The following is a 26,172-nucleotide window of genomic DNA, read 5'->3' on the forward strand; positions in this document are numbered from 1 at the left end:
ACGAGGTCCTCCGAGGTGTGTGGAAAGGGGTAATGGTTCCAGGACTTACTTTTGCAAATGCGGTTGTTTGCTTTAAATCAGGGGTACAATCAGGACTCGACGGGAACCAAAGGTCAGTGGGTCGCCTCGCATTGGGCGCTCACGGGAAGACTACAAATGAAGCTGTGCAAGGGGATATGGGCTGGACTAGTTTTGAAGTGAGGGAAGCTCGCAGTAAAATTGAGTATGAAGAACGGCTGAGGAATATGGAGGAAAGTAAATGGGCTGGGAGAGTGTTCAGGTATCTGTACAGGCAAAACATTGATTCACAGTGGAGGAAAAGAACTAGGAAGCTTACCAGCAAGTATGCGGCCTGTGGGGTGGGCAACACAGCAACAAAGAAGGTCAAGCGGAAAGTCAGAGAGGCTGAATTAATCTCATGGGTGGCGGCAATGGAAAAGAAACCTGCCATGAGTAACTACTTAAGGGGAAAAAACGAAATTAGGAAAGAAACCATTTATGATAACTCAAAGGGAAGCTCATTACTTTTCGAAGCGAGATCGGGATGCCTTAGAACACGCACGTATAAAGCGAGATATAAGAAGGAAGAAGAAGCATGTGCTTGCTGCGGTAAAGCTAGGGAAACGACGGAGCATATTTTATTAGAATGTGAAGACATCTATCCAGCGGTCGATTTAGGCACCACTGGCCTCCTTGAAGCCCTTGGGTTCAGCGGGAGCAGTGGAAAAGCAAACAGGTCCGCAATAGACATCAGTAAGAGGCGATTGGAGGATTGGTGGAAGAAAAGTAGGGAAACGACAAAGGACGGAGACGTACAAAAGCACAGTTCGCAATAGGGTATCAGAAAATTTGGACGTGGTAGTTCATAGTGTGTTTTTTTTTTCTCATGGGTTAACCTAGGTAGGATATTAGGCAGCATAGTAGCAAGAGCTTGGTGGCGCAAGCCACCGCCCCGTTCCAAAGGGGACGCTCATAACATCCATCCATCCATGGTCTGCGTCCCGAAAACACCCTGGCCAATAGTACTCTTGCAAGAGACGGTCCTTAGTTTTCTTAACTCCTAGGTGTCCGGACCACGAACCCCCATGCGACAAGCGCAACAGATCCTGACGATAGCACTGAGGCACGATCAGCTGATCGAACTCCACTCCTCTGCGGTCTATATACTTCCGGTACAGGACCCCACCTCTTTCCACAAAGCGAGCATTTTTCTTGGCGACACCTTCCTTGACAATGCAGCGTATGTTTGCTAGGCTGCCATCCTTCTTTTGCTCGGCTATCAAAGCCGACCGGCTGACTTTTAGCAACCTATTAAGTCCGTCTGACGTAGGCGCGACGAGCAAATCTGCAGATAGCTCTTCTAACTTTCCCGCATCGGGAATTTCCTCTCCAGTATCTGGTGCCTTTAACGCTACAGGCTCAATTTTATTCAGTTCGGGCGTGCTCTGAATATCACCTTGCTGCGCCTCTGACCCTTTCTCATTGTTCGACAACGTCGGCCCCGCAACTACCGCCTTTGCAGCGAGCTCCCGAACCTTCGATTTGGTTAAGGCCTGAACGCTAGCCTCACCAAACAAAAGCCCCTTCTCGCGCAGGAGGTGATCGGACCTGTTCGAAAATAGGTACGGGTACTGGGGGGGCAGCATAGATGACACTGCCGCCTCCGTCTCAAGTGCTCCGAAAGGACCTTCAATAAGCACTTTTGCTACGGGCAGACACACGCTATGAGCTTCCACGGCTTGCTTGATCCATGCGCACTCGCCCGTGAACATATCGGGTTCTACGTAAGAGGGGTGAACTACATCCATTGTAGCTGCGGAATCGCGAAGCACTCGGCACTCTTTCCCGTTTACGAGGAGGTCTCGCATGTAAGGCTCGAGAAGCTTCATGTTCTCGTCAGTGCTGCATAATGACAAAAACACGACTTTTGTTTTTGTTTCCGGACACTGCGCCGAAAAGTGACCCGGCTTCTGGCACGTATAACACACGCGCGCTTGCCTCGCCTCGAACCGCTTTCTGCGTTCGGCTTCGGCTGCCGCCGTCTCCTTACGTTCGGTCGGACTGCTTTCACTCGCATCCGCAGTACGTGTGTCCCCCTTTGCTCTCATGGGCGTGAACTTCGGCCTCTCGAACTTAGAGCCAAATTCACCCTTTTGACCGTCCTTAGCTCCGCGAGCCCGACGCGTCACAAACTCTTCGGCTAGCTCAGCGGCTCTAGCCACCGTACTAACGTCTGGCCTATCCAAGACCCAGTACCGCACGTTCTCAGGTAACCGACTATAAAACTGTTCCAGCCCGAAACACTGCAGAACTTTCTCGTGGTCACCAAACGCTTTCTCTTCTTTGAGCCACTCCTGCATGTTTGACATAAGCCTGTAGGCAAACTCTGTATACGACTCACTTTTGCCTTTCTCATTTTCTCGAAACTTCCGACGGAACGCCTCCGCCGACAGCCTGTACTTTTTTAGCAGACTCGATTTCACTTTGTCGAAATCCTCTGCCTCCTCTCTCTCCAAGCGAGCGACTACGTCGGCCGCCTCGCCGGGTAACAAAGTGAGCAAGCGCTGTGGCCACGTTTCCCGAGAGAACCCCTGCTTCTCGCACGTTCGCTCAAAGTTAACCAGGAACAAACCAATGTCCTCTCCAAGCTTAAACGGCCGCATCAGGTCAGTCATTTTAAACAATACTCGTTCTCCTGCACCGTGTGCCTGACTTCCATTACGAGCGCGTTCCATCTCTACCTCGAGACGCTTCATTTCCAAAGCGTGATCGCGCTCTTCTTTTTCTTTCTCTTTTCGTTCTTTTCGTTCAAGCTCATCTCTCTCTCTCTGTTCTTTACGTTCAAGCTCCTGTCTTTTTGCAGTCTCCCTCTCCTCAATGGTCTCAAGGCATTCCGACAGCTCGTCATCCTCAGCTCCTAACTCAAGAATAACCCTTAGCAGTTCTGGTTTTCTGAGTTTGTCTGAGACATCCAGACCCAACTCTCTTGCAAGCTCCAACAATTTCGGTTTGCGCAACGACTTCAAATCCATGGCTGCTCTGAATGCTGCTTTCTCTACTGCCTACTATTGTCTTGCCGCAACTAACCCGGCAGCAACGACAACCACAATTACCAGCTCTGTTTCTGACACTAACAAAAGCCTGGCAAAACTCAGAAGAAGAAAGTCCCGCACTCACCAAACCTCGCAGCCAAGATTTCAGCGCAGTCGTTCCGCTGCAGGCAACCAGTCATCACACAGGGCTCGTTGCACTGCTCCCGGATGGTCGTTGTGCTGCTCAGCATACAGTCAACCGCATATCTTCGCTGCTGGCCTCCGTTGTCGCGATCTCACCGCTGGCAACCAGATGTTTGAACCGCACCGATGGCACCGGCTGTTGGAATCTCAGCGCGGCCACCAGCTGTTGGAACCTCAGTGCTGACGCCCGTTATTGCAACTGGGTCGCAAGCCCCAAGGGTAGCGTTGGCCTGGCGGCCTGGGGCACACTGGAAGCATCCGAAGGTCCCAGCAAAGCATGAGGCGACTGCTAACAGAACAACTTGTTTATTCTAGCATCGCAAAGAGCGGGCGGTCAGGTCGACCGAAGTAGAGAGACGGGAGAGCACGTTACTCAACAGCAGAAATCGGAGCCTCTCTCCTGGCGTCCGGGGCAGCTGCTCTTATACTCTCGGACTTGAGAGCAAGAGGGAAGGTCACGGGACTTCACCACGTGACAGCGGCGACGGACGGACTGAAAGACACGTTGGAACAAGGAGGTGACGCATCAGCCGGGCCGGCGCCGGACAGACCTCCTCGCTTCACACTGGGGGAGCTCCTCTCCCCGGCTGCCGCGCTTTGACAAGCGTGGGCACACACACACACACGCACACACAAAGACACGTGGCACTGATCATGCCGGGACGCGCTCGCCGGGAATGCGTCGCGGCCGCTCCGAACGGGCCAAAATGTCCGCCGCTTGGAACGAAGCTCCGGCGTACGTTGCATCCGCGCTGGCTTTACCGCGCGTCGTAGGCGAAACGTAACACTACCAAAACTTACACTGCCGTTATAGATTGGCTCTGTGTTGGTGTCGCTACTACAGAGTTAGAGCTATAAGCTAAGGAGTTATAACTGATGAATTCCAAGAAATCAGGATGAAAAACTAGCCAGTGACTGTGCTTGTATCTTTTTAGTGACCTATAATACTCATATGAAAAATAGTAAAATTATTATGTCAACATGACAACTGCATGCATGTTCTTTAATATATGGCACTTTACATTAAAATGGTCACATGTGTAAAAGACGGCAGGTACATATGAACAGAAAAAATACGAGGACACCTAAGCACTTCTAACAAGTTGTGAACAACGCTGAGCAATCCTTCAAGTTATGAACTCTTCGCAGGCAAGCGAATGTGTTGACATGCTTGTCTAATGCCTCCTGATAGCACAATACCGATGAACTTCGATCTGTGACATTGTAGTACCTTGCTCGACTGCCATAGAATAATGGCGACGCTACCGAGCAAGCTGTGGCGATTTTGACGTCACTGCTTTCATCACGCCAGGCTTGGCAACGTAAATTTCGGTCCAAGTAGCACGATGACGCAAAGCAGAGTGCAAAGACCTGCTTTCTAGGAGGCACTCCTTAGCCCAGTGGGTAAGACACTTGGCTTCTCAGTGTGGGGTCGTAGGCTCGAAACACTACTGCAAACGTCTTCCCTTTCGAATTCATTCAGTTTTTTACAGCAAAGCTGTATATGGCTAGGTACTGGAAAAAATTGAGTGTCTATCGAGCCATTTAGATAGAGAATTTCTCCACATACATGGGCCGATACTGAAGATAGTGCAATACCGGGCCGGCCCGCGGCGGAGGTGAAGCAGGCTTTAATCACTCCGCCAACTCGTAAAAAGAAGTTTAATATCTTAGGCCCAAATACAAACCATATCAGATATTAAGCTGATAAGAACAGATACTACACTTTGACCAGCATTGGTCATGTCTGCTTTTACACCGCCCTCTCTTTGTTGGCATTCTGAATGCTCGCGTATCTCCTTCCCTTTTCTTCCTCTCTTCCATGGTGGCGGTCCCTTAAATGTGCTGCCCATCAGGACCACGAGGTGGAAAGAAATGCGAACCATCCACACGGCCCCGATTCCGCAAACTTGGAACCTTTCACCAGCGCAATGGCCAGGTTTCAGAGGGAGCTTGTGGGGAAGCAATTTTGTGTGGCCTGTGTTGTGTGTGACTGCTTGTGGTTTTCGAGTGACCTCACGACCATTACTATACTGCAAGATGACAACCAATGCACGATCACCTTTGCTATGGTGAAGCAGTGTGTGCCCTCGAAGTGTGGAGAGGTGCATGTTTGTTCTACGTGCCAGGATTCGTTTTAAAAGGTGGTGTGCTGCGTTTTGCAACAATATATGGATATGTATACCTCCGGTGCCTCATCATCTTCCGAGGCTCAACATCGTGGAGGAGTGACTAGTCGCGCCTCACCTTCCATTTATGCGCATACGGCGTTTTATATGCTGCAATGGACACTTCACCATTAAGGGGCCCACATATACAGCTTCATCGGTCATCCACCTTCACAGAGTAGAATGGCACTGAGTTTTTTGTTCATTAATTTCTTTATGGCAATTACTCAGGCAAAGTTAGAATACAGGTGAGGGCTTGCACGGTCAAGGAATGTGCAGATAGCACAGGCTACCGAGAGTGAGTGACGTGTCATCACGGTGATGCCTTCTCCCTTCACGCAACACCTGGTGCGAAGAGCAGGTGTTCCCTTTCGCTCGCTCTGCTTCGTTGAGGTGTGCACGTGACGTGGTGTTGCAGCCAATAGGAATTTAAGTGCCGTTTCGCTGCTACAGATGCCAGCTTTTTCGCTAAGTGGTCCACTTGGTGCTTTTGCATCAAAATTTTTATGTAATGTTAATTCCCTAGTATAAAGTGCGTTTCAGGGTGCACACGTGAATCAGGAACACACCACTACCGACAACACAGTGCCAACACTCTACTTTCAGCCTCAGACTGTTGTGCTTTATCCTGTACCAGGATCATCTAACTTCACAATTTCAGGCCTGTAAAACTGTGTGAGCTTCATGTTATTCCCATATCCCTTCCTACCAAATGTAATTTCATTGCCCATAGCACTTCCCTCAGAAGTCTGAAAGAACTAAAACCACATTGTATGACTTCTTCATTTTCAATTTAAGGAACACTAAAGAGAAAGACTGAAAATGCTTTGGAATGATAAAGTAATTCTTGAGCATGCTATTTTTGTTATTTTTTTAGTAAAGTTGATTACTACAGCACAAAATTAATCTTGAAGTTCTATTTTCGAATTTTGCACCGTAAATCCAGCTCCTTGTATGTCAGCGTGACATCCTAGAATAAGTTTTTAATGCGTGAGCATTATTAGGGTACTTCACGCACTTAATCAATCAATCAATCAATCAATCAATCAATCAATCAATCAATCAATCAATCAATCAAATGTGTTTATTAAAGTGCCCAGGAACAACCTTGAAGGTCTTGGTGCTGGCGCACTCGCCAAAACAATGCAGAGGAAGAAAATGCAAGCTCACACACACATACACATGTGCGCACACATAAAAAATATAATTTTGCAGATAGACATTTTAACAGAGCATAAAATGTGTTCACAAAGAGAATACAAAGCAAAAGGAAGAAACAGAAGAAAGGATTACAGAATGATGGAACACACAACAGATATGAGAGTTTTTGTTCAGTTATTGAAATACCTCTGCAACTCCTTTCAGGAAAATATTAAAACTAGGCATGGCGATATTCAGGCACCTTGAATGGGTGTTATATGTCACCTGCATTCTAGATAGAGGGTCACAAAAATCTGAAAGCTTAAAGGAGCGCTGTTTCCTTGTGCCTTTATGCGGAATGTAAAAGCGCACATTAGAAACCAAGTGCGAGCAGCAGATTTTTCCACATATTAATTTGTGAAGAAAAAGGAGATCCGATTTATTGTGTCTATAGGTGATGGTAGGTAACATGAGTGTCTGTGTTAACTCTATGGAGATGGAAGGCTTTTGACAGAATCGACGTTTAAATATAGATGCAAACTTCTTTTGCACATTTTCGAGAAGTTCATTATTTGACCTATAATAATAATAATAATAATAATAATAATAATAATAATAATAATAATAATAATAATAAATTAGTTTTTATATTCTTGCTTTATTTTGCAACTGTGATGCAATTACAAAATTTTTCTACACTTGCCAAGTTCAGTCATGGCTCCTTTAGGATGTAATGCAGTCTACATTTCCCAATAAAAAATTAACTGGGCCCAAGCAGCAGTTGTCATAATCCATGGTGTCACAGCAAGGTGGTGTGGGAACTTGTAGACGATGTTGCCACACGCCTCTTGGTTTTGTGCCTTTTCTGGCTTACCAAGCCTCCTCTTACAGTAAGAGTGGCTTTCTTGGCACCACAAAAGGGTAATTCGCTAACACGAAACAACTTACTGTTCCCTTTAGTGTCCCTTTGAGGTGATGTGCTGTACCTGCTTGCAAGTGCAAAATTGTTGTGATGGTACCTGATGTTATTGAAATGTGGTGGCAAGCGTTGGAAAGTGATAATTCAGTGACTATAGAGAGTAATTTCTGAACATACAGCCCCTTTATTTTACTTTTTTTTTTGTTAGAGCCAGATAAAAAAATTTGACACACTGTTCTTTAGCTGCACAGTTTTAAACAAAAACTGCAATGTGTTCCTTCTTTAGTTCTTGTCTTGTTATGCTAGTAGTAATCATGCCTTATTATAACATTACCCTTTTAATGTCTTTATTCTCTATTTAATATATACATAGTATTCAAAAAGCACCATATGCAATCGAAAGCATTTCCCAGACTTAGGAAAATGGCGTTTCAGAAGCTCTTAAAAGTCTGCAGGGAAAGAAGCATTCGACTTCCATACTTTTGAAGACTACTAATGGAGACTGATGTAGGTACATTGCATCAATGTAGGCTTGCACAGCCCATGACCAATAGAGCTTATTCAGGTCATATACTGCAAATAAATTAATGTCGGTGCTTACCTAATAGATGCTGGTTGGCCCGAGCATGCTCGTGAATATGCCGGTTCCCGTAGCAGCCAAAGTACACACACTGGAGACATGCATGAAGCCGAGGACCTCTTGCATGGCAAGTGTGACAACTGCAGAGTTGGGCCTGTATATTGCACATTCAGGTCACACCCATTAAAACGGACAAACAACAATCACAATGCAGCATTTTATTTATTTATTTATTTGCAATGCAGAGCATTTAAGAAGCATTGCTACTGAAATCCTGTTTGGCAATGGTCATATTCGACTTAGTAACGCCTCACACTTTTATGGCCAATGACACCAGTGGAAAGCCAGAGATATCAGGTAACAGCCTACAAATATTCTTTAAGGTACTTAATGTAAAGTGACTCAATGTATATAAAACTTTTTAATTAGCACACAGTGAAAGAAACTAAAAAACTTGGCATAACTTATTCATGAGGAGGACAGGCAGGCAGAGCTCAGACAAACGTGCCGACGGGCAAGAGCATGATCTGCTTGGTCGTCTGCCCTGTGTTGCTCCGTGAACAAAGCCTAGAAGCAAACGCTACAACGTAAGATATGCCACAGAGCTGCCGCATGAATAGCCTCGCTATTTCATAGGGCACGTGTAAATTTCGGTGAGGGGTTAACATAAGTACTGATTGAATTAAACGACCTCTAGCCGCAGACGCTTGTAGTGGCGATAAAGATAAAACTTGCATCAGGTACCTAAACTACGCAGTTTCACGAAACAAGTATGCATAAATCCGCAGCTAGGGTTTCGCGTCGCAATTTGAGTGCATGGACACATCAACCGTCTGTTCATGTTTTGAAAGAGTGCTGTGATGAGATATAAACAAGACGTACAGCACTCGCTTACGTCACTGCTCTTTCGCTTGCGAGCCTGAACTTGACCTTGCGCCGTTTTCTCAGTTGAGCGGGTTCCCCACGAACGCTCGACATAGTCATGCGCTAATTAAGACGTGGGTCGACCTGCAGCTACGGAAAGCAGAACTATCCATCGGAAACGCTGGCGCTATGCCGCATTCATCGACCGCTGTAAGCAATGAAATTGTAATTTCACGAGCGAATTGATGGTTCACAAACAGCACTTATGCCCGCGGATGTAGCTTTGGACAAAAGCATCGCTGACCGCTGGCACAATAATGCTGCGTTTGACGCACAATAATGATGCGCTGAAATCGCAGCCGGCCGTTCCTTTAGCGAGCCCAACAACCCGATCGAATGGCTCCAAAAAGGCTGCTTAACGGAACGTTACCTTCGTCAGAAGGACAAGGGTTTCTTGGTGCGTCATCACCCACCTTTTTCACACGGGCTTCCTTCGACACGCAGCAGACGAAATAAGAGTGGATGAGCCCGTACGCTTGAGTGCCCTTGGTTTCCTTGAGAGTTGTCAAATGCGGACAGCCATGTGCGCTCATTTTTGGTCGCCGACAGAGCGGCCCTGCGGTCGGACAGCTGTTATATTCTTAGCGACTCGCAGTTTCGTTCAAAGAGCGGAAGGACGCCGACCCGGCGTCTGCAGATACGACAGCCGGCCAACAAAAGAGGGAGGCCGGTTACAATCCCTACCTCACTGGAGAAGCGAGAACAGGAGCGGGTTCCCGGCGTCGCCGGCTCATGCGATGCTTCGCTTTATGTGTTGTTGTCCCTTTAATATTCTCTGCATGCTCTGGCAAATTGTCTCTAGACTCTAGCAACACCTACTGACGTCTGAAACCACTGAAGCTGCGCACGAATCAGTAACAACGTTTGCTGTAATATGTTACGTCCTGCCACCTGACGGAGTTCGCCCGACTTTTTATCAACCCACACCCACACGTCTTCGCATTACGCGTGCGACATCTCTCTGTGGCTTACGATACCGTAGAGAAAGAAATTGTAGAGCGGTCACGGCGCGCTTGTTTCAGACATGGAAAGTTATGTTTTAGCTTTTGTCGAACGCTATCGATGCAAAGCCAGGCAAAGCTTCGGTGCTTTCAGGCGTTCTGTGGCAGAGTTGCGACTGGCGAGCACATGAAACGAGGGGGTCCGCTACAAACGTGTCTTAAATGCCATACCACGTACATTATAAAAGGCGCACGTCTCCGGTTACCTTCATGTGAAAGACCGCGAGTTTATGCCTACGCACACGCTTACGAACGCTTGTGCGCACGTTGTACAACTTGAGAATATTTTCGCGGCCACATCACCCTCGCGCCTCCTCTCACCATGGGCGTACTCCACAACAGCAAGCAGACGTTTTTGACGAGTTGTCGCAGTGCTCAGCGAAACGTGCACTTTGTGAACATGCTTGCTGAACTTTCCTAGTGTATTGCATAGAGAAGATTGTGTCCTCTGTCTCGCAACATTTAATCGTAGTTTTTGTGCCTTCTTCGCTGCATTCAACTGCTGCCTGCAAATAGCTGCCACCAAGACAGACACGAAGCTTGTCCAGACAACACCTTATATATGGGGTGCCCCACATAACTTCAGCCAAACATTAAAAGTATATAAATGCCATCCATGTAGCTGGACAGAACCAAGTTAATGTTGCTTGCTGTCGCTTGGAGATACTCAAATTATTTTTCATTCTGCCTAATTAAATAATTAACCTTAATTGACTTCTCAAATATTATAATTAGATGAAAGGTGTCACTGCGAAAATTGTAGAACATGCAAAACTCTCGGTATAGCTTTCTGTTGCTCAATACGTGTTACATAAGAGTTTTTCCAAGCATGAAAGAAGCCCATGAATACACGCAAAGTGCCTTACGCGGCCAGTTGTGCAGCAATCTTGCGTGTATTAGCGGGCAGATTGCAGATTTACGGATGGCTTTGGTTAAGGCTTTTCAGGAACAGTCTTCTTTAGACTGTGTGGTACAGCGTGAAGCGGGACACTGGACACAGGAAAAAACGAGGACAAGCGCGTGTCCTTGTTTTTATCCCCTGTCCTGCTTCGCACTGTACCACACAGTCTAAAACGGAAAACCAACTAGTCCAAACCATCAGCCTTCTAAGTTTCAAGAACACTCATAAACTTAAACATACTTGTTTCATTCAAAATGTCTTTGGTAGTCAACAGTACTGCTGGCAAATACTGGGATCATTTAATGCCCAAACATGACTGTATGTATACTAGAACTTCATTTGTACACATCTGTTTCAAGATATTTTTGCCAGAACTAGATATAGCTAGGTTGCAGAGAATGTTGGGAGAACACTGTTCAGATAACATTTTCTGAGAAACATGTTCTTGCATGTTATTTTTTTTCAACACATATAAACAAAGTTCAGTACATGGGTGTCTGCATTCAACTGGCATTGGAATGCAGCTGTCATGTTTTGGAATGAAACTGGTGAGCTCATGCACAGCAGCGGGATGCCACAGACGAAATGGTTCTTGTCTCCAGGTAACTCCTCTTAGATGCATGCCAAGGAGTATTTCAAAACTTTTGGTGTGATTAGGATTCTCAGCTTTCTACAGAAACTTTGAATCTGTATCTTTATGCCACCTTTCCCAGTGACCCATATTGTATACTAGCTTATGCCACTAGGTATGTCTTGGCTGCTGTCTTGCCAGGCAGACAACATGGGTCCCTGTGTATGCGCCTGAATAGACAACATGCTGCTGGCTACCTACCATCTAGCCTAGTGGTTAATTTAGGTCACGTGGTATGTGCCATTTGATACCTGCCCTAATAGACAACTTACACTTCATAATTGCACAATATATTTATTAAGATTTCTACCAAAATGAATTTCCCATCAAATTAAATATGCACCATCACCTGAATGCTAATCGCATTAACATAGTCATCCCAAAAGGGTGCATTCTGCCTGGTCTTTCTTTCTTTTTTTCAGAAGACATTTACTTGACTGCACTGACCAGAGAAATCTTGCAGGATCTCTCTGGTGCCTGGCAAGGAGGATATAAATGTTCGGCAGATAAAAAGCCTACAGACTCGTTCTACCTTAAATAATCATGACCCAAATTCTAGCACATAGTTCTGCGAAACAAAGAGGCTGCACTGCCAAGGTGCTTCTTGCTACAGCTCGGAACATTTTTCTGCAAAGGCCATTTTTCTGATTTCTTTTCCTGGCTGCACAGGTTACTATACAGCATATTATAGTTAAATAAATGTGTGCAGGTCTTCTGCATAAAGAAGCTGCGTAAATGACCTGTGGGGCTTATTGTCCATAATGAACAGTTTGTAGTGTATGAGCTGGTCTGTTTGGGCCTGTAAGAACTTTCTCTCTTGTCCATGAGGAATGTCCCAGTAAACTTGGGGCCAATTTTACCTACTGCAGGTACGTTACAAACAAACAAAAAACAAGCACTCTCTTGTAGTCTCTGGATGCAGCTACAGCAGATGGCAAGCCTCCGCTGCAGACACGGTGGCAGATCATTGTGTGCACCTCACAGGGTCTTCAGGTGCCATGCCCCAGATACAGGTTACAGAAAGTGTTCAGGCTACACGAGCCCATAGTTTCCAAAGAAAGAGTTCCCGTACTCGAGTGAGATTATGAGGAAGGGAAATGGTTGTTAGCAGGGCTTGTTTTTAGATGACATAATATAGCAAACAGTGCAAAAATAGGACACAAGATTAAGGGGTGCCATCCAATTCTTGTGATTGTGTTCCATTTTTGAACTGTTTGTTAAATTCTTGTGGAACTTTTTTGCAGGCATTGTGCACCCTTGATCCTCAGCATGTCCATGCTGAGCAACAACTGCTGTGCCAGTGCTGGTGGCCTTCACTGTGTGAACACCTAAATTTAAGGCTCTTATATATTAATATTTTGTGAATTTAGGAAACTGTCTCAACAATAGATTCTAAATGTACATACTCCCAAGTATGCTAGAAAGTTTCGAGCAAGAAAGTTTACCTATTTGCTTGTGCCAACAGTTTTGAAATTTGTTTCACTGTCTGAGGGAACGTTTTAATGACTCTGACGTCTGGAAATTTATTATCATGCACTCAATGAAACATACAACCTTGAAATTTTTCCAGCATGTTCCTCCCAATGCATACTTTATTCCGATAAACTTTCACCTCAATATGGCTGACATTTCACAGTTATGCACTGTTGCAAACCACCATATAGCTCCAAAGTGCAACTAATAGAATTTTATAAATTTCACACATTAACCCTAATTATTCTACACATGTCTATCTTTATCTTATTAGGATCGCAAATTGGGCAACTTGGCAGTAATCCAGACAGGAGCAAGCTAAAGAACACAAAGCATGTGCTGCATGTCCTGCATTATTTTGCTTGTCCCCATCTTAAAAATATTTGTTGATGACAGATCTAACTTTACCTACACGTCACCCATGAGGGGCTCAACAATATCCCTCTAAATTTCATTGTGCTAACTTCAACAGCTTTTTCAGAACTAATTGTTGTTAGCATTTTGAAGAAGCAGTACATATTTTAGTTGACATTTGGAGCATATGTTTTCAGTAAACATATTCCACTACATGCAGTTATACTAACAGCTTTGCTATAGAGCAGGGGCACATGACGAAACACAGCATTTCAATCATAACTCATGTCATGCTTTGTTCTCTTTCCGTGTCATATTTTATTCTTCTGTATCAAATTATAAGGCAAGTGTGCCATTTTTGGACACAGTTCAACACAACTCAATATTTTCTGTAACTAAAATTTTATAGCCACAAACCACATTTTGTTACAAAAAACACCTTGTACTGATAAAAATTCCTTTTTGAATGAAATGCAGCCCTTTCACCATGCACCCCCCCCCCCCCAATAGGTAGCATGTATACAATGCTGCTTATTGTGCTTCTTAACTCCTTTACTAACACAAATCAACCAGCCTAACTCAACATATTCTGCCTCACAATGGCTTGAAACTTTACAATGTTTACTTTACTTTAGGTAGCATGTATACAATGCTGCTTATTGTGCTTCTTAACTCCTTTACAATAACACAAATCAACCAGCCTAACTCAACATATTCTGCCTCACAATGGCTTGAAACTTTACAATGTTTACTGTTCATACACATAAAAGTTGCGTGTTCATTTCATTTTCCATGAGTTAAATGTTAAACAAGTTCTGATGCGTTGAACACTCCAAGTGTAAACACTACAGTGAGCAGCACAGTCACAGAGGATAATGCAACATTCAGAATTGTGTGCGGAATACCCAATTGAATCTGCGGTGAAATGCACCAACGCAAGTGATTCCTTTTTGGCACACAGATGGTGTATGAAAAATTCTGTTGGTAACAACGTAGCAACAACAGGAGTTCCTATCCAAATAGATTGAAATGGAGAAGCCATTTTTCTCAGTTATCACTGCCCCGATATTGATGTGGTTTATTGCTTTTAGAAGTAAAAGTTGAAATTTACCGACTGTAGGCAGCAAATTCTTTGCTTAGGCCATCAAAAAAAGGAAAAAAGAAAGCTATTGAAAATCACAATAAAAATATGCTGTTCCTTGTTTTCTACATTCTTAGAAAAAATAAGAACAAGAATCAAGTTTACAACTCTTTAGCCCAGCAGTAAAAAATATATTACAATTATGTAAACTGTACTTATTGAAACATCTAAGGTGGACAAACTTGATGTGTTATACATTGCTCTGAAACATACCGCTAATTTGTGAGTGGAACATTTGAAAAATCCTCGTATGCATCGTAACAATTACACGTAAGCTCTAAACTTATCTATCAAATTTGCTCTAATAAATGCAGTTTACAGAACTGCAATATGTCTTCTTGGTTTTAAGTTATGGGTTGGTAAATTCAGTGATTTAGTTTTCCTTTAAAAGTGCTGCTTTTTGACAATTTTGACAAAAAAAATTTGGGGTCATAAATAAGAATTTTTCTTCCAACATTCTTTCTATGTACTTGAATAAGGAAATCAGAGTTGTCTTTGAGGTAAAGCTTTCTCTTAAGAGGAAGCTTTAGCTCTGGCCTAACTCCAATGCCACTTATTCAAATATATGTAAAAAGTAGAATTGCTTTTCTGAGATAACAACTGGGCCTATTTTAATTAAATTTGTTGCTTTTAAAAAAATTAAATTAAATTATGGGGTTTTACGTGCCAAAACCACTTTCTGATTATGAGGCAAGCCGTAGTGGAGGACTCTGGAAATTTCGACCACATGGGGTTCTTTAACGTGCACCTAAATCTAAGTACACGGGTGTTTTCGAATTTCGCCCCCATCAAAATGCGGCCGCCGTGGCCGGGATTCGATCCCACGACCTCGTGCTCAGCAGCATAACACCATAGCCACTGAGCAACCACGGCGGGTTTGTTGCTTTTAAGAGAGAAAGTTAAATTCTAGTGACTGTTGCAAGTGAAATTTCAATTTAGGGCCGGAATTCTGTAAAAGAAATTTAAAGATATGGTGAGTTTGAATATATAGAATGAAGTTTACAAATCTGTAGCTCTGCACCAGGAACAGATATCGCAGCTTTGTAAACTGCATCATTTTGAGCATCCAAAGTGAACAAACTTGATATGCCAATTTATACATTGTGTAAATTTCTTACATTGTTTACAAGGGTTTTGAAAAAGTTGTACTCACATATTAATGGTTTATCCGAGAGCCATGTATAATATATCACTTTTGTCTGCTTTAGATGTACTGTTAGCTGCAATTTACAGTATTCTGATATCATTCTTCACTGTTGAGTTAGTGTTGTAAACTTCATAGTTTTGTTTTCTGAAAATTTGCAATTTTTACTAATTTTTAAAAAGAATTGACAAACTAGATAAAAAATTTGCAACCGACAGTCACTAGATTTTAACTTTTGCTTTTAAATGCAACAAACCTCATAAAATTTGGTGCAGTGGTTGCAGAGAAAAACAACTCCTTTCTCATGTATTTAGAGAGGAGCCCCCGAGACTTCCTCTTAGTCTAAAAATGATGGATGTGACACAAGAAGGTGGTGTCACATTGAAAAGCTCCAAATGCAGTTGCCTATGTCAATAATGAAAGTGAACATTTAATGCCACCTTTTATGTTCCAGAGAATGTTGTTACATTTGACTGCAAAAGAGCAAAAGAAGGGACTGAGAGAAAAATGCTCAGTCTTTAGATGCCTCCGCAGTTTTGTGTGACCCCACATTTTCGCCTTCTGATGTGTTTGTCAAGAGTTCAGTGCTGCTCCCATTCGATGAAGCGTTGTCTGGTTTGCTGTCTGCAGCTTCCACGACATCTCTTTCATCATCTCCAACGGTATCCAGAGGCTTCTTATTTTCTTCGCATGTTGCTTCTTTGTCACCCTCAGGTTTTTTGTCCTTGCTCTCTTCACTGTCATTCTTTGGCACATCAGCAGAAGAGCTAGGCTCCTTTGGCACCTCAGAGTTTGGCTGAGGCTTTGTCACTTCCAGGAGGTTGTACTTTCTGAATTCCAGGTACCGAGGCATCAGAGAGATGCAGCAGATGTTGTGCAACACATCCACCATGAGCACCAAGTCTGGCTTGCGCAGTTCCCCTATCCACTGAGGCTTGGCAGCCTTCACAACCTACAACAAACAAGCAGACAAAAGAGCCACTCCATTGTGCAAGAAATTTAGTGCACTAAGTACAGCTGTGCAAGCTAACATAGCTGTTGTTCTCTCCACCCCTGTACCAATGAAAAAAAAAAAACTGTGTAAAGCTACAGAAGCATGTTGGTATACAAGGGCCATGGGAGCAAGTCCCAAAGTAAAACTGTCAGGGCACCTCCTATCTGTACTGCATTAGTTAAATTAGCAGTAGGCATACAAATGATTAAAGAGGCAACGTTGAAACAAGCAATTTGAAAGAAAAAAAAATGCATAATGAACATAGGTTTAAACAAGTATTTTAATAAGTGATATATAAGCATGCATAGAAAAAAAAATCAAAAGTAGAAAAAGAGGCAGAGTGTCCTCTTGATAGCAAGAAAGCAGTATGGAAGTAGCAGTACAGATAATTTAGTTGTAACATAACAGCTGCAATTAATGAACAAGCATCAACATAGACACAGCACTGCGTTTGCTGTGCTCACTTCATCCTGTCTGAAGTGCTGTTTGATAATATACAGTAGAACCTCGTTGACATGTTCCCGTTACGTACGTTTTCCCAGTGGCAACGTTCACAATCGAGAACACAATAAATTACCCAATAAAGTTGAGCTCATTTTTGGCCGGTTCATACGTTCCTGGAAAACATGATTTTTCGGCACCGACGTACAGTACATCGCCAAACTGCGATCGCATGATATATTTTCCGGCCGCTAGATCCGATGTAAACAAGAAATTGCGCAAGGCGCGCGCGATCGAGTATGTAGCCGTTTGTCTCACATGAAAACTACGGCGCGCACAGTTTCTTATTCCGGCACCAGCAAATCTCCGCCCGAGTCGTCACACACCGCACTCACAGCTATTGCCGCCAAACCTACTGCGATAAGCATCTTCACTTGTCTGTTTTACAGCGCATGGTGGGTAGTGCCATTGGTAGCATGCTGTACGCTTTTAGTAGGCGATAATCCAAAAACACCACCATTCTCTGCTGCAGGTGGCGCAATGTGTGCATCACGTTTCGCTTTGGCTTCCCGTCGCCCTCTTAAAACACAACACAATAGGAAAACAACAAAAATTTCGGGCCAAGCCATCCATATCGTGGTGGATTAACCAACGAAGCTGCTTCTGCTGCTTGGACGCAGAGACTCAAACTACCTAACATGACGCTTGCGAGCAGCCTCAAGTGCGCGATCTGCATCGCTAGCTTGCGCTCGACGCTGACGATTAGACTCTCGCATCTCTCACGCTGACGTTCTTTGGACGCAAAGTCAATGGCTCCGTTCTCCGTTTTCGCACAGGCACGTTGTCAATGGTTATGGTCGCATCTCTGCTGTCGACGCCTCTCACTCGTACTTGCCTTGTTCTTCGGCTGTGCGCACAACATGTGGTCTTCCCACTTTTCCCATTTTTGTTGGAGTTGCAGCTGTTGCAATGGCCTACCACTGCAATGCACAATCTGGTTCTTACCCACCGTGGCAGCTACCGCGGCGCACATCGTGTTTTCCCGCCACAACTGCCGTGCCGTTCTATTAAGGGCAGACGACAGCAGACACAGCTAAAGACGCAGCTGGCAGCAACGGCAGCCAGTTCAGGTGAACTCCCCCCACTGCGTAGGTGTCAAATCACGTGTCCTTTCTTTCTTCTGCTCCGTACTATCGTTCGTTATCTTTTTTGTTCACTTTATGGACGTTAGCTAGCCCAGATACCCCCCCCCCCCCCCCCCCCACGAGACTATGCATATGGCTCATTCATAGCTAAGTAAACATATTCACTGTAAAATGCGTTTCGGGCTGCCAGAGCACCACCTCGACGTGCTGTCGGCTGTCTCGTGCCGCAACGATCCACGGGATGCTTTGTATTACGTAGATGTCCACAATAGTTGAGCCTATAAAATGTTTTTACCTACTTCGGATTGTATGTTTGCCCAGTTAGTACGTTTTTTCTCAGGGTCTTTCCTAAAACATATGAGCAAGGTTCTACTGTGTGTGTGTGTATATATACATATATATGAAGGCAGAGTGAAAATTTTCAATATAAAAAATTTAGTTTAGAAGTTCACATAATACATTTCAACCTGGTTTATCTGTTTAACAGGAGCCTATTGTCAGTGACCATATCATCAAATATCATCATCATCAAATATAATAAAAAATGATAAGTTTTTTACTGTAATCAATACAAAAAAAAAAGAATGTGTAGTTTAGCTGACAACAAGCCAGGTTCAGTGTCAACGAATCTAACCAGTTCGTAGCTCAACTGCTAGAGCAGGCAAAATTAGTTTTGCTTTATTACTGGTTAACTGGTGAGGTCTAGTGCTTAGAAAAACTAAAGCATGGACACACACCTTGCCTCTAACCTGTGAAGCTCTCATGTGCCCTTTCCCACATTAGGTAGCCCAAGCCCCTTAGGCAACTGTGCCCATCACCACCAAGCATGCTTCTGTGTGAACCACAGGCTGTAGGCAGATGCAAGTCATGACTTGCTAAACAAGTGCAGCCAGGATTGATTAGTACGACTATGCAAGGTCAGTGAAGGTATGTCTGATCAGAGAGACGTTTGAGAGCTTGGCTAAAGCCTGCTTGGTGCAGCCTGTAAGTATTTTGCTGTTCATACAGTTGTCATTTACAATTTTCATAGAGAACATCTTATTCTTACAGGACAAACACATGCTGTCTTGTATCTTGTTGCAGTGTTCCCTCACTAGCTCACCTGGAGAGGGTAAAGATGCAATGCACAAGATGCACTGTTCATCATTACTGACCTGCACTATCTCCTGAAGCATTGGGTTGTGCTGAAGGCTGCTGTTGTGGCGGATTTTCCCAGCAACCAAGTAAGCAACTTCTGGCGAGGCAGAGTCATTGTAGGATGCAAGCACAGTTTCTACCGTCTTCTTCATGGTGTCCAGGTTGGCTTTGCAAGTTGTCTGCACGGGCAACAGGCGCTGGATGAAGCGGCTGCGCTGTTCGTGCTTCGCCTTCAGGTCTTCAAAGATGGCTGTCACCAGCTGTCCAGGATCATCCACCTACACTTGTGAAGGACAGCGATGGTCATCATTTCAGAGTGCAACTCATTTAAATAATCTGCTGAACTGACTGCACTTCTGCTTACAAGGCTATGCACGTGCAAGCGTCACTGTTGGGGAAGCACCCAGCATGTGAATGGCGCTAAATACAGGATGTGTTGATGGGCATGATGAAAATCATTGTTCTATCAAAAAAAAAAAAAGCAGCATTTCAATGTGTAAGATATTAAAAATCAAAGATAGTGCAGGCTGCAGTTGTGAGATGGTTCAGCCAAAGGCCACTTGAACATCTTTTGGACAAGCCTCATATTAGTGAATAGCTGATATGATATGGTGGCCACCAAGAGTCACTGATGCAAAAAGTAGACTGGAGTCCTGTCATGTACAGAACTTTGAAATGAGTTTAACAGAAACCTTTCAAGTTTTTGCTGGTGGTTCCAAAGCTCCATAAAATAAATGTTCCTCCACAATAGCTTTCTCTTGCTCCACAACAGCTTTCTCCACAACACAACTCTTGTTTACAGTTTTATTCTAATGCCTGCAGAAGCCCTTGTAAACAAAAATGTTAGACCACATCCTCTCACTTGTAAATTTTAGCTTACAAGTGGCGGAAAGCACCAACTGTCGTGCACAGGATGGAACGCACTGCTGTGCCATCTGCAGTGCTGGTATGGAAGTCATGCTAAATGCATTCCATTGCACAAGAAATGTTTGGCTGGATTCACCAAAGCATTGACCAGAACCTGTGTCATCACACAAAGCTCGTGCAGTTGCAGGTGGCATCACCCATTTCCATTGCACAGTTTTCAAGCAGTCCTGCAGACATCCACTCTCCTAGAAGTTGTCCACTTGGCAATCCAGAAGCGAAAGCTACCAGCCCAACATAAACATTAAAGGGACACAAAATTGAATCAATAGATCAGTTTAGAGTCACATAGATACCTTTTCAAAGCTCTACTTTTATTATTTCATTGTAAGGGATTTATTATTAGAAGAGAAAATAAGGGTTAAACTTCTCGAGTTTTATGCCAAGAAAACAGCAACGATACAGTACTCATTTGCAGAATGGCTAACATGCTTTCAAGTTAGTGTCTTGCTTTTTTCTACTATGTGACAGACCCAAGTGGAACTGTGCAGCAACTAGAGTTTTTTTTTAGTTATTTGTTAATTTAGTTGATACTGTTCACCACGGGGGTTCAAACAGGAGGGGCATACAAAGATTTGCAGAACATGTGTGTAAGAACAAAAACACACAAAATAAGTAGATAAAATTGATACATTAGGATGAGGAGAGCTTCATACTACAAATTCAATTAAGTTAACAACAATGGATGCTCAATAAATAGAACAATGTTAGACGTACAGAAAAATTTTCTCACCGTGGTTGTTACAAAAAAGTTTCCAGCCACATCCGTCTTCACCTTTTGAAAACGGAGAACTTTGTCCTTGGACTCCTTGAGCTCATTCAGCTCTGCAGCTATGTCATCCTCAATGGACTCTTTGCTGCCTGCTCCCTCTGGTTTCTTGAACATTGGGAAGAAGAGTGTAGCATGTGACAGTAAGTCCTGGGCCTAGTGCGCAGCAAAACACTGGTACAGGCAATGGCACTGAGGCATATAATACTGGCAACACCATAACAAACAGCCTAGTAAGCACTTTAGAATACCAAATATTGCTCAGTGATAGTTACCATCAATCTCTATGGATGAATCGCACAGGTCCACATAGACACAATAGCATGTGGCCTGCATAACTGTACACAGGGTGCTTAAATACACGACTGCAAGACTCTTGTTAAGCACTGTTTACTTGGCTAGGCTGTGCAGAACAAGTCAAGATGAAGCTTTAGCTTTGTGACAACTACAATGTCTCTTTCCAAACATGTGAAGTACAGAAATGCCCCTTTGGGTATGAGATATGATCTGGTTTGAAAGACACTTGTGGCACTTATAAGAGAAAGCTTATAAGCTTATACGAAGCAAAATTTTAATGTACAGTCTCACATTTAAAAAGCACAAAGAAAGAAAGAAAGAAAGACACGAGATAGAGGCAAAAGGTAAACAGTAAAAAAAGTTAAATACTAAAGTTTACAACTGAGGAAATCAGCAATAAAAGATATTGCATAAATGCAATGCGGAGACATAGGTTGCAATAGTTTATACTTTTTGTTAAATTGTTAATTTGTTGATGTAAGTTTTACAAAAGTTTCATTCATGAAGTAGTGGCACATCTAAATGCAGTCTATATAAATTTTTTCAGCTATTGCCCAATTGATGCCGTTCACTTTATTCATTGCAGAGTTACAGAGCTGTAAACATGCTTCATTTCTTTCATTTGCCATTTTTCAGCAATTACTGCAAAACAAAGCTAATTAGTAGAAACTCACGATCTTTTATATACAACAAACTACATTCAACGTGGTACAGCTGGACTCAAATTACAACATTTAGGCATTTCACACGTACATGAACACAGGGGCCAATGGGTAAAGACACTTCTTAAAGGGCCGTGTTATACAGTAAAGTTGCAAAGCGCTGTTTACAGAATGTTTGACCACAACAATTTTTTTAAAGGGGTTTAGTAGTGACCAAGGTATAAGGAAGGACATGAAACGTCACTAGGCCGAGGCATGAGGTAGCGAGCTACTCTTCCCACAGAAGAGGCTCTCTGCCGCTGCATCGACCAGCACCCACAATCTGTATTTCTCTCTTGCCTTTTCCCATATTGCAGCCAAACGCCCATCTCCTTTGCAGTCACGATCCCTGACTCTCCGAACCTCACCTCCATTATTTTTGTCCTCCTCCTTTTTTTGTTTCACAGCACATTTCCAGAGGCATTTTAGTACAATGTGATGTTCTTTCACGAGTACCCCATGGCACGGTTCTTGGCCCTTTGCTATTTCTAATATACATTAATAACCTGCCTTCTATAGTAACATCTACTATCTGCCTTTTCACTGATGACTGCATAATCTACCGCCCTATAACAAACCTGACGATTCTCTATTCTCCAAGTCCTCCATCATGCAATGCGCATGATGTCAGGAACACTACAATTGACAGAGCAGCACATATGAGCTCAATGGTCACTGATCAGTCACAGAAGCTGTGGGCACATTCCTGCTGCCCATCTTCAGACAGGCAGCACAGTAAGACAGCGGTCAATAGAGACAGAATGGCAGCAATATTTTTTGTCTATGTTGTCTCTTCTTTTGCACGTGCTACTGCACTGCCTAATTAAGATAACAGTAGCATGCATAATGTTCCTTTCTTTGCTTGAATGCAAAGAAAGAAATGCTACCTAGAAAGGCACATAGAAAAGTGTAAGCACAGACTACCAACTCTTTTCCATATGTCTTCCGGTTAAGTGTCCTTTTTATTTTATATTGTATTGATGCAGTAATTCTCTACAGTAGTCACAAACCAACTAGCCTCTAAGATGTTCTGCTTAAGACGACCATTTGCCAAACAGCCCAACTGTCAATTCTGCTCATGCTTGCTGCCACTGCCTTGCCAAGTCAGCAAACTGACAGTTGCAATGTATTTTATTTGACACATTGCAAGCCCCATCTCCTCTCTTTTATGCTGCTGCCTGTAGCTGATCGAAAGAATAGGTGAGCGATGTCTCAATATGGAGGAGATAGTTCCGCTCTACAGTGAAGTAATTGTCTTTCACTTGTTAACACACAGCAGCTTCTCATTTTCGACAGCCACTTTCAATTACCTCACCCTGAGACAGAGCCCTATCCCCTGCTTTGCTGCTGAGGCCCTTATGACTTATCTGGAGGCAATGGGCAAGCCACATGGCTTCTGCAAACCTAAGAGGACAAGTTTTCTAGCTTTTAGGAACTTAAATGAATGTTGCTGCACAGCAGTGCAACTTCTAAGATTATGTGTGACTGATGCCAATATGAGACTTGTTTCCAGGAGCAAGTTTTCTGTGCAGTTTAAGCATACCAAACAACAGCACTAACTACATTTCAATAACCTTTGTTCCTTGGAGACCATAAAAACAAGAATTCATGAGAATTGGTCACAATTTCCAAGAACAGCTGTCAGTGAAAAAATCTTCCATGATTCAGCATGGAGGACTTTTTCGCTAGCATTTGTGAAACCTCTGCACACAGACTGTTATTACACTTAGATAACCAGTCAAATTCACTGTAAGTAAGAAAAGTTCAAAAATGAGGGAGTGTGAAGAAAGCCTGCACAGGTCCCAAATATTTGTGCGCATTCCAACCACTTTTGCAATCGCTCCTTGTCAGTGCAGAAGTAAACATCAAACTTCTGGGGGTTTCAAGTGCCAAAACAATTATCTGATTGTGAAGCACACTGTAGCGGGGGATTCTGGATTAATTTTGGCCACCTGGGGACGGGCACTTAACTATAAGCACACGAGCATTTTCGCAGTTTGCCCCTGTCAAAATGCAGCTAGGATCAAACCTGCGACCTCGAGCTCAACAGTACAATGACAAAGGGTAATCAAACACGACTTCTCTGACTGAACTTTAATTAAATGACAGTGGAGTATGATTATGTTAACTCTGGCGGCCTGCAGCAGTATTACGCAACTACAGTTAAACTCATATTTAAATCATAACGGATGCTCATGGTAGCAATAACGTGCAGAGGCGATCTGTCAGCACCCTGAACCACTAACTTATTTCAACAGAGTAGGCAATTTCTGACGATTATTTTATTACTCTTACTTCTGTAAAAGAGAGATGAAAAATTTAATAGTGATAGGTGATAATCCGCTACATTATGCTGATCAAATGAGTGGCCAGCAGGGCACACAACTGTGAAGCTGTGTGCATATTTGGCCACACCATGCTCTACATTTTGTAGCAATCAGCTCTGCATCCAATGCAGTACCAACAATTGCAATCCTCCGCTCTTGTGTTTGTATTCCAGGTAGCAATAGCTGACCATTTGAACTATTATTGGTTAATTCCCAGTTTATACAACTCCTTTCTGATGGTTTTACCTAGTTACAAATGGAGATCAGCAGTTCTGATGGCCGTTTAAAACCGCAATGAAGATGTATCAGCGTTTTGAGTTGGGCTGGTTGTGAGCATTTCGTTTGTGCCTCTATAAATTGTCCTTGTCAGATTCCTTCGCTGTTCCCCTGTGACGAAACATTACACAAAGGACTTTAGTAGCGCATCATTCTGGCTTTGTGAGCACTATAGAAGCGTCCTCGTCGACACGATAAGTCTTATAGTTGCTTTGATAAACGGTCTTTGAAGCTTCGCAGGAGCGCTCGCAAACGACCTGTCGAGTGTGCCATGCATCATGCGACTACAGCTACTCGCTCCCTTGTCAAGCTTAATTCTCCATGCGCGCGCGTGTTCCATCATGCGTCTCCAGGTAAGGTTTGCTTCATGCAATATGATTACTAAATGGAAATATATTTTTTTTATTCATATGGTATGGCGCAATTTATGAATAAAAAATAGTGGGGCCGACAAGCATTCAAACTATCGAGCGTGGTACGTGTAACCACGAAGTATGACATTGTTTAAGATTGAAGCCGATCATGATCACAAGTAGCGCTCAATTTGCACTGAGTTCGATTAGAATATAATGAAGCACGCTTGACAGTTGTTGTAAAAAAAGAAGAAAAAGAATGCGTTCGCACGAGACCTGACGCGAGCTTTCTTTATCGTCTGCTAGAAACTATAAGGATGACCAGTTCATTAAATAAACGTTTCCTCGGAGACAGCGCGTCGTATTAAATGAAACTGAATACTAACTTCAGGGCCCCAGATTTTGTCAGCGTACTCGTTGAGCAGCTCGTAGCAATCCTTAGCAGCCTGGAACTCGCTTCGCTCGAAGGTGACGAGAAAGCCCGTCATGTCGGATTCCAGGTTGCCGACTCGGCGCTTCTTAGCGAAAGTCTTGTAGTAGTTTTTCTTGCGTTTCTTGCTATCACCAGTGCTCATGATTGACCCTGTCCTTGGAAGTTTTTAAGCTAAATATGACAATGAAGGTCCGCGAGGGCGAAGAAAAGCTGATTATTATCAGAGGGTATTTGTGCTACCAAGAAACGTATCGACAAAATAAATTACACACACACGGACAAAATGTCTAGCGAAGGTCGAGAAATCAGAGTAGTTTAGTGCAGTTAAGCAAGGAATTCGGAAAAAAATAACCGACTTGGCTGGCCAGTCTACACGCTTGCGCGCCGCAAGTGCGGATGGAGCAGACAACACAGCTCGGCTTGGATTCTATCGCTTCCGTTACTTATACATTGCTTATACTTATACTTTTATGCTTCCGGTAATAGGAAATTTGCTTCTGGTTTTCCAACCCCGCTGCATGGCTCTACTCCTCACTTTGATAAGGTAGGCAGCGCGTAGAAAACAAGTTTTTTTCACTAATTTTTGTTAATATTTGCTGTATATGCTGTCTTCTTTTCAAAATTATTGATTATCAACAGTACCAGAAATAACGAAGCATATGATTACTATACTGAGTTGGTTATATTAACTCTATGTAACGAAGGCTATGAAAGCCAATCTCGAAGGCTGTAATTTTGTGTACTGCAAGTGCTGTAAACCACG

The 26,172-nt window shown here is 43.4% G+C and overlaps 2 protein-coding genes and 1 pseudogene across 3 annotated transcripts in view; all 3 read right to left on the reverse strand.

Annotated features, from left to right (window-relative positions):
• not (ubiquitin carboxyl-terminal hydrolase nonstop) overlaps positions 1-9,809 on the reverse strand; it is a 31,049-nt gene extending 21,240 nt beyond the window's left edge. The window contains exons 1-3 of one of the 2 annotated variants that reach the window (XM_065452713.2): positions 9,652-9,809; positions 9,381-9,523; positions 8,065-8,197 (exon numbers count right to left, since the gene is read on the reverse strand). In XM_065452713.2, coding sequence (XP_065308785.2) covers positions 8,065-8,197; positions 9,381-9,500 — 253 coding nt within the window. In that variant the 5' untranslated portion in view covers positions 9,501-9,523; positions 9,652-9,809. Of the gene's footprint in view, positions 1-8,064; positions 8,198-9,380; positions 9,538-9,651 lie in introns of both variants that reach the window. The other variant, XM_070524446.1, reaches the window with a different exon arrangement.
• Positions 4,802-4,983, reverse strand: LOC135918984 (U2 spliceosomal RNA; annotated as a pseudogene).
• Positions 9,810-16,022: 6,213 nt separating the features above from the next.
• On the reverse strand, positions 16,023-25,835 carry LOC135918921 (THUMP domain-containing protein 1). The gene is made up of 4 exons (XM_065452620.1): positions 25,363-25,835; positions 20,987-21,130; positions 19,347-19,607; positions 16,023-16,564 (listed from the first exon to the last, which is right to left on the reverse strand). Exons 1-4 carry the CDS (start codon positions 25,549-25,551, stop codon positions 16,124-16,126), a joined length of 1,035 nt encoding a protein of 344 aa, XP_065308692.1. The 5' UTR covers positions 25,552-25,835; the 3' UTR covers positions 16,023-16,123.
• Positions 25,836-26,172: the final 337 nt, after the last annotated feature.

This window comes from Dermacentor albipictus, chromosome 8 (genome assembly GCF_038994185.2).
Source record: "Dermacentor albipictus isolate Rhodes 1998 colony chromosome 8, USDA_Dalb.pri_finalv2, whole genome shotgun sequence".
NCBI lineage: Eukaryota > Metazoa > Arthropoda > Arachnida > Ixodida > Ixodidae > Dermacentor > Dermacentor albipictus.